Genomic DNA, 15,313 nt, shown 5'->3' on the forward strand with positions numbered 1-15,313 from the left:
GAGGAGGCCTGGCAGGAGGAACAAATCATGGTGCCCATGGTCTTATCTTGCCATAGTTGGTCCACTTTAGGGTGGCTCTCCCTGCCAGGACAGCAGACAGGAGGAGGTCACCTATGATGTGGTCACCTCCTGAAGTCACAATGGTGGAGGAGGCTCTTGGGCTTCTGAGGGTTGACACTTGGTCACTTATGGAGGGGGACAGGAACTCTCATCATCAGGTAATCAAAAGCTTGGAGGAGCTGCAGGTTGCCTCCTGGCAACGTGGAGTGTGGTGAGACACCTCCTGCAAATGAATATTGATATGGAGAGGCACTTAGCTGAGCAGAGGTGGGGTGGGAGGGACATCAAGGGCTCCTTGGGCTTCTCAGGGTCTGGGTGAAGAGAAAAGGATGGAGAAGAACAAGCCTAATAAACAGTATCCAAGGAAATTGGGGTGAAGCCTCCCAGAGTGGTGATAATGTGGTGGAGATGGAGAAGGAGGTGGTGGGACCACCATGGCTGGAGAATTCAGATGGCTCAGCCATCCCTGTTTGGGCAAGGAGGGAGAGAGTTGTCCTGGAGCAGGATATTGTCCTGGGGGCTCTCCTGGGGGCTGCTTTTCCACCTTCTCGTGGGGCAGGGATCTGCAACCCTTTCCACCCCAGGCAGCAGTGCAGGACCAGTCCTGGTCTTGCTGAGATCCACTCCCAGCCCATTTGCCCTCCCTCTGCCACGGCTCAACACTCAACAAACCCCCCCAAAAGCCCCCCAAAAAACCACCCCACCAAGAGCTTCAGAAAGGAGAGTGCCAGGGGAAACCCAGCCTGGCTCCGGGTTCTGCATCCCAGGGAGGGCAGCAGCTCTCCAGCGCCTGCTTCCCACAGCCACGCTCCCGTTGGCTCCCGTTGGTTCCCGCTGGCTCCCGCTGCCGGCGTTTCCCCTCGCTTCCCTCTGCTCCTCCAGCCGCTGGAACAGCTCCGGGAAGGAGATTTTTTTTTTTTTTTTTTTGGTTTAAATTGTTTTTTTTTTTGGCTGCTGAGGCTGGCAGAGAGCTGCAGGCTGCCGTGGTGGGCAGAAGCCGCTTGGCTCTTTCCCAGGGAAGGAAAAGGAAGGAAAAAGGGCAGGGGGAGCCGGGAGGCCGGAGGATGCTGGCGGCCGTGGCCAGCCGCAGGGATGCGGGGTTGCTAGGAGGCAGGTGAAGGTGAAGAGGAGAACGCTGCGGAGAACCGACCGCAGGCCCAGGTACCACCGCGCCGGCGGGGACAAGGGGAAAAGTGTCGCTGGCCAAGATTTGAGCCTCCCCAGGAAAGCCCAGGAGGGGAGCCGGGGGAGGGGTGGAGGAAGGGAGCGAGCCGGCTTCCGCGGGCGGCCGATGCGGGAGCCGGTGGCCGGCTCGGCCCTTCGCCAACCCGGCTGCCGCCGCTCGCTGCCCGCCCCTGCCGCTGCCCTTGCCGCCGGACGGCCCTGGCTGTGAGTGGGAAGGGTTGGTGCGGAGCGGATGGGCACGGGCAGGACGCTGAGCTGCCCGCAAGGGGCCGGCGGGGGGATGCCGCAGAGCTCCGCGGGGAGGCCGGGGCAGAGGTGCCCTTGGGAAGCTGCCTGCCAGGGCTGGGCTTGAGCCGCAGCCCCGGAGCTGGGGGAATGCTGCTGCTGCTGTTGCTTCTTCTTCTGCTGCTTCTTCTTCTGCTTCTTCTTCTGCTGCTGCTGCTGCTGCTTCTTCTGCTGCTGCTGCTGCCCTTGGGATGCCTCTCGCCGGCTGCGTGCGGGGCAGCAGTGCCCTTGCTAGGCTGTGCCCCTCCAGCCTGCCCTGTTGCCCCTCCAGCCTGCCCTGTTGCCCCGTGGAGGAGCCCACCTTGAGCCAAGAGCTGGCTCTAGCCCGGGGTGGATGGGAGGAAGAAGAGGAGGAGAAGGAGGAGGATGGGGGCAGGAGGGTGAGCGTTGAGGTGACCCCTGCTCCCCCCTCCCTTCTCCTAGATCCGCATGCCAGACCAGAACAGCACCGAAGATGGGGAGTCAGACCCCGAGCACAGCCTGTTTATCATCTTCCTCCTCGTCCTTGTCTTCTTCATCATGGGGCTGGTGGGTTTCCTGATCTGCCATGTCTTGAAGAAGAAGGGTTACCGGTGCCGGACCTTCCGGGACGAGCTCGACCCAGATAACAAGGATGTGCTGGCAGAGCTCCAGGCCAGTGAGTACCAGGGGGAGGGGAGGATGGGGGCTCAGTGGGGCTTCAGGTGCTGCCCTGAGCCTGGCACAGACCCAAGGCCTCTTAAACCTACCTCAGGACCACAAGCTGGAGGTGGGAGGGTTCCCATCCTGTGCTGCTGGGTTGGGAATAAAGGATGGGGTGGGGAAAGCCCAGGTGGGGGTTGGTCTCTTCTCCCAGGCAACCAGCATCAGAACAAGAGGACACAGTCTCAAGCTGTGCCAGGGGAGGTATAGGCTGGATGTTAGGAGGAAGTTCTTCACAGAGAGGGTGATTGCCCATTGGGATGTGCTGCCCAGGGAGGTGGTGGAGTAACCATCCCTGGAGATGTTCAAGAGAAGCCTGGATGAGGCACTTGGTGCCATGATCTGGTTGATTGCTTAGGGCTGGGTGATAGGTTGGACTGGATGAGCTTGGAGGTCTCTTCCAACCTGGTTGATTCTATGATTCCATGATTCTATGATTCTATGATTCTGTGATTCTAAGCAGCGTGGTTCCCTGAGGAGCAGGAGAATGCGGCCTGGAGAATCCTCTGACCCACTGGCTCCACAGGCTGGTGGTGCCAAGGAGGTGGGAACCAGCATCTGGCCCTTCCCAAAGCGATGTTAGCACCAAAAGGTATCCCTGGGGAACAGCCAGGACCTGCTGAACCCCCAGAACCTGAGTTATAAATTCAGGTCCCCTGCCAAGGGAATCATCCTCCAGCCAGGGCAAGAGCTCTCCCCTCTGTCCCTTTGGTGTTAGGAGGTCTGGCAGGGGGCCACCAGGGTGCCTGCTAAAGGTCATGCCCTCTTCTAGTCACTTGAACTCATGCAGCCCAGAGGAAGAGGAGGGTTTCCTTGGGGGAAGGGGACATCTAGGGATGTTTTTCCCATGTTTCCCCTTCCCTGTCTGGCTCTGGGGCAGCAGACTGGGAAGTCAAGTGTGGCTTCAAGGCAGAGCTCTGTTGTTTGGTGCTTTCATGAGGCTCTGCTGAGCTGGAGAGGGCACTTTCCTCTGAACTGGAGAAGACACTACCAGAAAATGGCCAAAGGATGCTACAAGACTCCTCTGTGCCATCAGCAGTGCTCAGCAGGGCCAGCACCTCCTGCTGCCTCTTCTCAAGCACAGAAGGGAAATGTGGTTCCTCCAGCTCTCCCATGGATGCAGCAGGACCTTCCAGGTGGCCTTGGATATGCTCCTCTGGCTTCACTGACTTGGCTGCACATGATCTGGAGACTGTTTGAACCTTCCAGGACTGGGTTTGCCTGCTGGAGTTGCCATAACCTGGGCAACCATCTCTGTGGGCTTCCAGGAGGGCAGCAGCAGACTTGGACCATGCTCTAAGGAGGCAGCTGCCTACCAGTCCACCACTCTGACCTGCTCAGAGGAACACAGGGCACTGCAGGTCAGGCTGGAGGTCCAGCCAGCCAAGCCTCCTGCCTCCAGCTGTGGCCAGAAGTGAGTTGCAAAGGATGCTGGGGATGGACTCCACAAGGGAGCAGCCACCAAGCCAAGTTTCTCCAGCGTGGTCCTCCAAGCTTCTGACTGTGTGTAGCTCCAGGGCTTTCCTCCAGCAGTGGTGGCTTCTCCAGGCTGAACAGGCCCCTCCTGGGCTTTCTTCTTCTGTGAACTCCTCCTGTTTACCTCCAGAGCCTTTTAGCACCCACAGCAACCTGCAGCCAGGGGCTCCAGGGCTGGGCTCTCCCCCATGAGGAGCCTCTTCTTGTGAACCTGCTTCCCCCTCACTTCTCTTGGTGCTTCCCAGTCCTGAAGGAGCACCAGGACCCCCACCTCACTGCACACATGGCTGCTGACTCAGACCTTTCTTTTCCAGGCTGGGGGCTCTGCTGCTCTTTGGGGGCTTCCCAGTGTGATGGGGGACAAGAGGCTTCTCCAACCTAGCTGTCGACATGACTGCTCCTGGGGAGGGAATGAGTGACCAAATCCCAGCCCTAAGCACCACTATTTCTCTTTTCAGATGAAGAGGAGGAGCTGAATGAGGACACTGTGGAGAAGATTGTGAGGTGCATCATCCAAAATGAAGGTGAGAGCTCCCCAGGGCTGGCCTGGAGGTGTGCTGACCCCTTGGGCTGACCCCTTCCCTTTTTCCTCTCTCTTCAGCAAACGCTGAGGCCCTCAAGGAGATGCTGGGGGACAACGAAGGAGACATCCCAGTGCCAGTGCCCAGGTGAGGCTCCTGCAGAGCAAGGGAGAAGCAGCCCCTGGGTCTCTCTGAGGTGTTGAGCAGCCTGGTTTAAGTGGGAGGTGTCCCTGCTCATGGCAGGGGAGTTGGGACTGGATAATCTTTAAGGTCCCTTCCAGCCCAAACCACTCTGTGACCACCTTGGTCTGAGGACTTTGCAGCCATCCCCTTTGCAGCTTGTTGTAAAGCATCTTCTCAACCAGAAGTCCTCCTGCTCCACCAAGGGTTGTGGGGATGAGCCAAGGGCTGGAGCAGCTCTGCTGGGAGGACAGGCTGGGGGTGCCCAGGAGAAGATCCCAGGGGGGGACCTCAGAGCTGCCTTTCAATACCTGAAGGAAGGCTGCAGAGAGACTTTTCCTGAGAGTGTCTAGGGATAGGCCAAGGGGGAATGGTTTGAAGCTGAGGCAGAGCAGGATTAGACTGGAGCTGAGGAAGAAGTTCTTCAGTACAAGGGTGGTGAGACTCTGGAACAGGCTGCCCAAGGAGGCTGTGGATGCCTCCTCCCTGGAGGGGTGTTCAAGGCCAGGCTGGCTTGAGGGCTTGGGCAGCTGAGTCGAGTTGAGAGGTGTCCCTGGGCACGGCAGGAGATGACCTCTGAAGTCCCTTCCAACCTGAGCCATTCTGTGATTCTATGCTCTGACCTTTCTATGGTTCTCTGGTTGCTCCACCCCCCTGCCAAGGGGAGCAGCTCTTCCTCACTCCTGTGCTGCTGCTCTCCCTGCTCTGGCTGCAGCTCAGCACACAGCTGGCTCTGGGCTGCCAGGGACCATTGCTGGCTCCTGGGGAGTTTGTCACCAACTGACACCTCCAAAGTCTCCTCAAGGCTGCTCTTGGTGGAGCCACTCCTCAGCCAGCCTGTATCAGCCTATCTTTCATGATGGTCCAGCATCAGGACATCTCTCCTGAGCTCATGGGCTTGGAGGAGGCCTGGCAGGAGGAACAAATCATGGTGCCCATGGTCTTATCTTGCCATAGTTGGTCCACTTTAGGGTGGCTCTCCCTGCCAGGACAGCAGACAGGAGGAGGTCACCTATGATGTGGTCACCTCCTGAAGTCACAATGGTGGAGGAGGCTCTTGGGCTTCTGAGGGTTGACTAGGGAGCTGCCCTTCCCCTAACCCACCCTCTCCTGTCCTTCTCCTGCTTTGCAGCCTTTGTCCTCACCGCAGCAGCCAGGATGGGGGCCCACCACACCACCACACAGTCCACCTGGGCTCCACGCAGGCCCCCTGCATCCACTGCAGCAAGAGGAGGAGGCCCCCCCTGCAGCGCCAGGGCCGCTCCAAGGAAGGCAAAGGCAGGATGCATCCTGGAGAGACCACTGTCTTCTCCGTGGGCAGGTACTCACCCCCCAGGCCCCAGCTTGCTCTGCTGGTCTGGGCATCGTAGAGAGGCTTCTCACATCTCCTGCTCCTTGCCCTGTGTCAGGAAGCCTCTTGCTCTTCCCCCTGGTTTAGTGGATGAGAAGCTCAGCAGGAGCCAGCAGTGAGCACTTGCAGCCCAGAGAGCCAAGCAGAGCCTGGGCTGCAGCAGGAGAAGTGTGGCCAGCAGGGCCAGGGAGGGGATTCTCCCCCTCTGCTCCACTCTGCTCAGACCACACCTGGAGATCTGGGTCCAGTTCTGGAGCCTCTGTTCCAGGAAGGATCTGGAGATGCTGGAAGGTGTCCAGAGAAGGGCCACGAGGAGGAGCAGAGGGCTGGAGCTGCTCTGCTGTGAGGACAGACTGAGAGAGTTGGGGTTGTGCAATCTGGAGAGGAGAAGGCTCCCAGGAGACCTTCTTGTGGCCTTCCAGTATCTGCAGGGGGCTCCAAGTAAGCTGGGGAGGGACTTTTTAGGATATCAGATAGTGATAGGACTGGGGGGGGGATGGAACAAAGCTGGAAGTGGGGAGATTCAGGCTGGATATGAGGAAGAAGTTCTTCCCCATGAGAGTGTTGAGAGCCTGGAATGGGTTGTCCAGGGAGGTGGTTGAGGCTCCATCCCTGGAGGTGTTTAAGGCCAGGCTGGATGAGGCTCTGGCCAGCCTGGTCTAGTGTGAGGTGTCCCTGCCCATGGCAAGGGGTTGGAACTGGCTGATCCTTGTGGTCCCTTCCAACCCTGACTGATTCTATGATTCTATGATGCCCCAGCTGTAGCTCTGGAAGGTCTGAGGCGTCTCTCCCACCTCTTCCAGGTGCCTCTGAAATCGACCCCTGGGGTCTTAGGGAATCTTGTTAGGAGGGTGAGGAGGTGACAGCAGGTCTCAGGTGGCTTTGCACCACCACCACCACCATCAGAATGGTGCTCCACCAGGAAAGAGCTGTGTGGTAGGTGGCAGGTCATGGTGGCTTCCCTCCTCCTTGGAGCAGGTGACTCAAGCCTGGGTTGTGCTGCTGACTCAGTGCTGGGCAGAGCCCCAAGTCCATGTCCTTCCCAAGCCTGCTGGCCCAGCTGCACCCAAGCAGAGCTCTTGCTGCCCCCTAGGGTCTTTGGGATCTTCTCAGGAGGGCAAGGAGGTGACAGCAGGTCTCAGGTGGCTTTGCACCACCACCACCATCAGAGTGGGAGAGTGGCTGTGCTCCTCCAGGTCCTTGCCTGCCATGCTGGCTGTAATTAGATGACACAGCAGGACTATGAGCTCAGGGGAGTGTGCCTGGCACTTCCCCCAGCTCCTGTGCCAGTCCCCACTTGCTGTCACCTCGAGGGACTTGCTGAGCTTCCTGTGGTCAGTGACCTTCAGCACAAGCTGCAGTCATGCCCAGGTTGCTCCCCTCCCCAGCAGGGAGGATGAGCACCCCCAGGAGCTTTAGCAAAGTCTCCCAGGGCTCAGCTCCCTGCTGCAGTGGTGACCTTGGGCAGGGTAGAGAAGCAGCTGCTGGGCCTTGGGTGGCCACCCTGGTGAGCCACAAAACTCTGCTGTGAGCACATCCTGCAGTGGGTCTTCAGCCAAGGCCTAAACCTTGCTGAAGGAGAGGTCCAGACTCCCTCTCTGGACCACACCATGCAGCTTCATCAGGGCTTAGGCCTTGACTGAAGACCCTTTCATGGTGATGTTGAGGGAGAGAGGGCATCACTGGGTGTGGGTTTTCCACTGTCACAGCAGGGAGCTGACCTGGGAGGTGGACTGGGGGCTTTGTGGGGAGTTGGTGAAGGGGAGGGACATGCTGAAGCTTCCCATGCTGATCTCCAGCTAAGACCAGACCTTCTGGGGACTAATAGCTTCTGGCTTCCTCTTTGCCTGTTGCCATCAGCTGTCCTTGGTGGTGGTGTTGAGTCAGCTCTCTGTGTGGCTGCATGTTCCTGGCTTATCTCATCCCCTGGCTGGTGGCCAGCTCTATCCACTCCTCCCTGTCCTTGCTCCATGCTCTTCTCAGTCTCCTCTCACTCACCTCTGAGTCCTGGGGATGTTGGTCTCCTTTCCCTCCAAGCTTTGTTCTCTCTCTTTATCCTTCTCAACACCCAGTGTCACATCAACCTTCTCCTCAGGACAGTCACCATGGTCCTCTGAGGTTGTATCTGAACCTTCCCCTTCCTGAATCTCCTTGGGCTGAGGTCCAGGTGCTGAGGGGGCCTGTGAGGTACAGAATGACCTCCAAATTGGGCTTCTGGTTTCCAAGCTGGTTGGTCCCTTTGCTCCTTCAGAACCTGGATGACTTCTTGGGGTGCTACTTGCCATGAACATCTTGATGGCCCCGAGTACTTTGCCTCCTGGCTGCTCCTGTGGACACAAAGCTCCTTTCATCCACCTCTTCTCTGGCAACCCTCTGGTCCTCTTCTCTCTTCTTTTATTGTTGTGATTGCTTTTGTCTTGGACACAGGGCTGGAGCCCAGCCCCCTCCTCTGTTACCTACAGCTCACTGAGTGTGGTCCAGAGCTGAGGCAGAGGCTCATCACTAAAGGAGTGAGAGTGATGGAGCTCCACCAAGAGCAGCAGGTGCTGGAGCATGTGGCATGTGAGGGGACAGGGTTAGGGAACAGGATTTGTTTAGCCTGAAGAAGTTTGGGGTGGGGGAGGGCATCTAAGTGCTCTCTAGAGATAGTCAGAGGGTTTGGGGAGAGTTTAAACGGAGCTGGAGCCAGAGCCCTCTCAGAGCTGCTCAGGGAAAGGCAAGAGGCAATGGCTGTGAGCTGGAGAGATCCAGGAATGATGGGAGGAAAAATGATTTCACTGTGGGAATGGTGCAGCCTTGGGATGGGGAATTTCCATCCTGTACTGTGCCCAGTTCTGGTGCTCCCAGCAGAAGGAGGACCTGGAGCTGCTGGAGTTGAGTCCAGAGGAGGCCACAAGGATGATCAGAGGGCTGGAGAACCTTCCCTGTAGGACAGGCTGGGAGAGTTGGGGCTGTTCAGCCTGGAGAAGAGAAGGCTCCAGGGAGACCTCAGAGCAACCTTCCAGTACCTGAAGGAGCTCCAGGAGAGCTGGGGAGGGACTCTGGACAAGGGCTGGGAGTGCCAGGAGGAGGGACAATGGCTTTGAGCTGGGAGAGGGGAGACTGAGACTGGAGAGGAGGAAGGAATTCTTTAGAGTGAGGGTGGTGAGACACTGGCACAGGTTGCCCAGGGAGGCTGTGGCTGCCTCCTGCCTGGAGGTGTTCAAGGCCAGGCTGGATGTGGCCCTGGGCAGCCTGCTCCAGCTGGAGCTGTCCCTGCTGCCTGCAGGGGGGTTGGATGAGATGCCCTTGGAGGGTCCCAGGTTGGATGAGGCCTTGAGGATCTTTGATTAGTGAGAGGTGTCCCTGCCCATGGCAGGGGGTTGCAACTGGATGAGGTTTAAGGTCTCTCCCAACCCAACCTAACCCAACCCAACCCAATCTATGGTTCTATAAATCCATGAATCCTTGGAGATTCCTGACTGGATGGGGCACTGGGCAACTGGACTGAGGGTGAAAGATGTCCCAGTTTCAAACAGAGGATTGGACTGGAGACCTCCTGAAGGCTTCTAGCCCCTTGTCCTGGTTTGGGGCCAGACAGATCATCTCTTGCCCCGAAAGGGACAAAAGAATGACACACACAAATGGATTGGAGAGTGAGGGAGAGTTTAAATGGAAAAGCAATTGGTGAAAATACAGAAAACTACACAGCATAGTGGCAAAGAACATCCTAAAGCATACAGAGTCCCTTACACAGTACCCAGAGGCTTCCCAATCCTTCCCTCCTCCCACCTGAGGGTCTACTCAAAAACCCCCAGGGCTCTTTCTTCCCCCCCCGCTGCTAGGCAAGTCTCAGGCTGGCCAGGTCTGAGACTGCCCCCCCCCCCTCCATTCTCCTCCTGGCATTAGGCCTAGTCAGGCCTAAGAGGCCTTGAGGATACTCCCCCGGCATTACCCGATAAGAGAGGACATCTCCCATGGGAGCAGAGGGAAGAAAGAGGAAGAGGATGACTCTGCAGATGGCCTTATAGGGTGCAGGATTTATGGGTAGAAATACGCCGTTTCCTGTGTCCACCCCTACTGGGCAGGCACCCAGGACACCAGAGGTGTATCTCATGCAGCAGTGGCAGGGGGCACCCAGCCCAAACTGCCACACCCCTAAAGTACTCCCTGCTTCTGAGGTGCTCAAGGGTATGTGATCTGTGCTCTTCTAGCGCTGAATGATTTAGCATCTAGCTCAGGGCTTTCCCTCAGCCAGCTGGTGGTGGTGGCAGAGCTTCTCTACCTGATGCGTCTGCATCTGGCCCTCTGTCCTGGTCCTCCTGGATCAAACCCCTTAGCAGTGCTGACTAGGCAGGCAGCCAGCACTCTCCTGCTCTCCTGCCCTTCTCCTCACCATCTGGAGGTTGGCTACCTTCCCTCTTGTGCCCTCTCCAGCCCAAACCCTGCCTGCTCCTTTGAATCACCCTCAGCTCTTCATAAAGTCTTAGACCTAGTTTGGTTGGAAAAAGACCTCCAAAATCATCCAGACCAACCAATCTCTAACTCTACCAAGGCTGGTGCTGCTCCATGGCCCTCAGCACCACATCTCTGCCTCTTTGAAGGCATGGGGGAGTCAACCACCTCCCTGGGCAGCCTGCTCCAGGCTTTGAGAGCCCTTTCAGTCAAGAAGTTGCTTCTAATGTCCAACTCAAACCTCTCCTGGTGCAACTTGAGGCCATTTCCTTTCATCCTGCCACTTGTACAGAACAAGAGGACACAGTCTCAAACTGTGCAAGGGAAATTTAGGCTCAAGGTGAGGAGAAAGTTCTTCCCAGGAAGAGTAATTGGCCATGGGATGTGCTGCCCAGGGAGGTGGTGGAGTCACCATCCCTGGAGGGGTTCAAAGAAAGCTTGGATGTGGCACTTGGAGCCATGGTTGTGTTGTCAGGAGGGGTTAGGGATTAGGTAATAGGTTGGACTTGATGATCTCTGAGGTCTTTTCCAACCCGGTTGATGGTTCTGTGATTCTCTGATTCTGTGATCTGTGATTCTCTGATCTGTGATTCTCTGATTCTCTGATTCTGTGATTCTGTGATTCTCTGATTCTCTGATTCTCTGATTCCTTACCCCCCCTGGACACAAAGGGACAAGAGAAAAAGCAGAGAATTGGTCAAGAGAAAAAGCAGAGAATTGGTTTTTAGTACTTAGCCCAAACAAAGAACACAGCCAAGGTCAGCAAAGCCAGCGAGAAGCAAGTTAGTGTCTCTCAGAGCAAGGAAGCTGAAAAGAGAAAGTTTTCATCCAGTGGGATTGTGTAGGACTTATCTTTTCCTTTTCCTTTTCACACCCAACGATGATTTATTTGCATTCTACCACTTCCTGTTCAAGATGTGTGGAAAATTTTACAGGTGCAGCCTAAAACTTCCACACAAACCAATTCTGTGGTGCTGGAAGGTGTCCAGAGAAGGGCCACAAGGATGAGCAGAGGGCTGGAGCTGCTCTGCTCTGGAGACAGCCTGAGAGAGTTGGGGTTGTGCAGTGTGGAGAGGAGAAGGCTCCCAGGAGACCTTCTGGTGGTCTTCCAGTGTCTGAAGGGGGCTCCAAGAAAGCTGGGGAGGGACTTTTGAGGGTGTCAGGGAGTGATAGGACTGGGGGGGGGATGGAGCAAAAGTAGAAATGGGGAGATTCAGATTGGATGTTAGGAAGAAATTCTTCCCCATGAGGGCGGTGAGAGACTGGCACAGGTTGCCCAGGGAGGTGGTGGAAGCCTCATCCCTGGAGGGTTTTGCAGCCAGGCTGGATGTGGCTGTGAGCAACCTGCTGTGGTGTGAGGTGTCCCTGCCCATGGCAGGGGGGTTGGGACTGGCTGAGCCTTGAGCTCCCTTCCTTCTCAGTTCTTTGAGTCTATGAACGGTCTGAGATCAGCATCGGCTGACGACCAAGAGGGAGGAGATCCAAAGGTGCAGAGGCGCAGGCAAGGAGAGGCGGGCAGGGATTGTGATGCCTCCTGCTCCCATTCCCAGGTTCCGCGTCACACACATCGGGAAGAAGCCAACCTTCCACGAGCAGCAGGACGGAGCCCTGCCCGCCGGCAGCCGGCAGCCGAGCACGGAGGAGCTGGAGCGCAGCAGCGAGCGGCTCCAGAGGGAGCGGGCTCCCAACGGGACTGTCCCCACCGGCGGCCTGCACAACGGAACCGTCCTGAAAGGCGCCCAGAGCAGCAAAAGTGGGGAGCAGAGCCGCTCCACCACCCCAAACACACCAGCCAGCTCCGGCACCCGCGACGGCCGGCGGGCGACCAAAGGGGCACCGCAGGAGAGTGGCACCGGCCCCGGCAGCGCCAGCCGCCCGCGCAAGCTCCTGAGCCTTCACCGAGTGCTGGGAGGGTCGAGCCCCAGCATCCCCGGAGAGCTGGCGCTGGAGGAGACCGGACTGGGCTCGGCAGATGAGGTGTCGGATATTCACGGGAGCCTGAGCCTGCAGGAGCAGCCTGAGGAGCTGGGAAGGGAAGATGGCAGCAGGAAACAGCCTGGAGGGGAGGATGGGGGGCAGCAGGTAGGTTCTTCATCTTTTCTCGCCCCCATGTGGCCCCCCGGGCTGGAGGGTTTGAGGGCTTAGGGCACAGCACCCCATGCCCTGCTGCCAGCGAGGTCAGGCAGGCTGAGCGTGCTGGGGTGAGCTCTGCAGGCAGGCTGAACGCTGGGCATGGAGCCTGCCCTGCCCTGCCCACCCTGCCCTTGCTTACCCTTTTGGTGGCATCTCCCCATCCCTTTCCCAATGCTTGGGGAAGATAGGGTCACCCTGGCAGTTCCCAGCCTGCTGGTACCCCACACAGGAGAAGGCAGGTCACTGGTTGGCTTGTATGGGAGATGTTCTGAGGAGAAGGACTTGGGGGGTGCTGGGGGTGCAAAGCTGGCACTGAGTGCTGCCAGCCCAGCCCCAGCCCTGTCCTGGGCTGATCCCCAGCTGTGTGGGCAGCAGGGACAGGGAGGGGATTCTGCCCCTCTGCTGTGCTCTGCTGAGACCTTCCCCCCTGACCTGCAGTGCTGGGGCAGCTCTGGAGGACCCCAGGGAAGGGTTTGCATGGAAGACAAGTCCAGGGACACTGCTTTTTGTCCTCTTCATCTGTCCTCTCTGGCACATCAGGCCCTTGCCTCAGACCCTGAACCAGGCTTTGGTGTGCTTCAAGCTCTGGAGTCTCAGGAGAATGGTGATGAGACCTCACTGGGATGTTGGTCACCAAGCCCTGGCACAATTCAGACATTCCCTCGTTCCCTAGGTCCCAGACAGAGCTCCCATGAGGATTGGGAGCTGTTACTCAGTGTCCTTCAGGTGCTGGGGCAGGCAGGGCAGAGAGGAGAGGCAGCCGCTGATAGAACTTCAGCCCAGCAGCCCATGGGTCGCTGCTGTGGCCCACAGAGACCCCCAACCCCAGCACCCAGCACCCCCAGCAGCACTGACAGACACCCCAGCAGCTCTGACAGACACCCCAGCAGCACCCAGCACCCCCAGCAGCACTGACAGACACCCCCAGCAGCACCCAGCACCCCGAGCACCCCCAGCAGCACTGACAGACACCCCCAGCAGCACCCAGCACCCCGAGCACCCTCAGCAGCACTGACAGACACCCCCAGCAGCACCCAGCACCCCGAGCACCCCCAGCAGCACTGACAGACACCCCCAGCAGCATTTCACCCACATCCTTCCTCCATTCCACAGGAGCCCAGCGCCGCGGTGCAGGACCGAGGAGCGACTGTGTGATGTGAGTGCTTATCCCCGGCCCCTGGGATGACAACCAGGGTGGGAGGGGAAGGCACTGCTGATGGGTCCTGCCCGGGCAGCTCCTCTTGCCCAAGTGGCTCAGTACCACCTGCGGGCAGCCCCGGGGCCAGGCCAGCTCGGCTGTGGCCGGTGGGAGACGCCAGGGCGATGGGGCCCAGCCCCATCCTGCTCCTCTCCCTGCAGCTCCTCTCCGTTCCCGGCTGGAGTATTGGACAGGAGGTGAAGGGCCCTCGGCCCCCCGACACTGGACTCGGGGAGGGGGGGGCGCTGTGCCAAGGGGGGGCCTATGGGGCAGCCGGCCCCGGGTGGGCAGCTACGCGCTTGGCATGGCCAGAGGGAAGCGCCAGGGGCACCCACACCACCGCCCGGCCAGACCTCATCCCATTGGCAAGAGGTGCCCGAACCGCAACCCCCGTCCCCCCCACCGCACCCGTCCCGGAGGGACCCCCGCACAGCCACGGGAAGGACACTGCACCCTCGGGCCTGGCACGGGCAGGGCAGCCCCCAGTGCCCGCTGCCCACCCGGCTCCCCTCAGCCCCCTCCCGGCGCTGGGATGCATCAGAAGGGAGCTGCAGCGAAGGGCAGGGCTGGAGGCAGCAGCTTGAGCCCCTCCCCAGGGCTGGGGTGGGGGAGGCTGGGCGGCACCCACCCCTTCCTCCCCCCTCCCCCCTTCCCAACCCACCCGGCACATTCACCGCAGAGCACAGCCCCCCGCCCCGGGCACCCCTGCCACGCAGAGTGGGCACAGGCACAAATCCTGCACCGGCGAGGGACCCGGCAGGTCCCTGGGGGTGATGCTGATGGAGAGAAGAGCTTCCAGCCCCCGCCTCCCGGGGCACAGGAGGGGCTGGAGCCCTGGCTGAGGAGCAGGGGGCGCTGGGGGAGGGGAGGGCAGGTTGGTACCCCAGCCAGGGCACAGCAGGCAGCCCCGGTGCCCACGGGGAGCTTTGGTGTGGAACTGCACTGTACATAGATGAGCTACAAGCATTAAAGCTGCTGAACCCCTGGGCACAGCCAACTGCTTTATTGGGGCACAGCCCCCCGGGGGGCAGGCAAGGCCCTGGGGCTGAGCCTCCCACACTGCCAGGGAACCAGGGGGGTACTGGGTGGTGCCAGGCAGGTGTGTGAGGTGAGGCACAGCCATGGCAGTAAGCACCCCCAGGATGCATGGGGGATGCCACGCAGGTGGGTGGGTGAGGTGGGGCAGAGCCATGGCACTGAGCTCCTTGATGTGCATGGGGGATACCAAGAAGGTGGTTGAGTGAGGTGGGGCACAGCCATGGCACTGAGCTCCCCGGGGTGCATGGGTGATGCCAGGAAGGTGGTTGGGTGAGATGGGGCAGAGCCATGGCACTCAGCACCCCCAGGGTGCATGGGGGATGCCAGTAAGGTGGTTGGGTGAGGTGGGGCACAGCCATGGCACTCAGCACCCCCAGGGTGCATGGGAGATGGCAGGCAGGTGGTTGGGTGAAGTGGGGCACAGCCATGGCACTCAGCACCCCAGGGTGCATGGACAATGCCAGGCAGGCAGCTGGGTGAGGTAGGGCACAGCCCCAGCACTGACTACCCTGGGGTGTGTGGTCAATGCCAGGCAGGCAGCTGGGTGAGGGGGGCACAGCCATGGCACTCAGCACCCCAGGATAAAAGCTGCCAGGATGCCCTGCTGCAGTCTATAGGGACAGAAGCAGTGCTGGGCAGGATGTGGCCCTCAGTGAGACCAGCTCGGGGCACAGGGCAGCACCAGTCCCTGCTGCTGGCACAGCAGCCATGGTAGCTGGTGTGGGTGAAGCTTTCTGGGGGGGCAGGGACAGGTGGGGAGCACCCAGGGGG

General features: G+C 59.3%; 1 protein-coding gene across 1 annotated transcript; it reads left to right on the forward strand.

Annotated features, from left to right (window-relative positions):
* The first annotated feature begins 1,959 nt into the window (after positions 1-1,959).
* On the forward strand, positions 1,960-13,461 carry RELL2 (RELT like 2). Its single transcript, XM_054398973.1, has 6 exons — positions 1,960-2,167; positions 4,146-4,211; positions 4,289-4,355; positions 5,521-5,709; positions 11,724-12,255; positions 13,420-13,461. The coding sequence occupies exons 1-6, from the start codon at positions 1,960-1,962 to the stop codon at positions 13,459-13,461; spliced, it is 1,104 nt and encodes a 367-aa protein (XP_054254948.1).
* Positions 13,462-15,313: the final 1,852 nt, after the last annotated feature.

This window comes from Indicator indicator, unplaced genomic scaffold (assembly GCF_027791375.1).
Source record: "Indicator indicator isolate 239-I01 unplaced genomic scaffold, UM_Iind_1.1 iindUn_scaffold_215, whole genome shotgun sequence".
Taxonomy (NCBI): Eukaryota; Metazoa; Chordata; class Aves; order Piciformes; family Indicatoridae; genus Indicator; species Indicator indicator.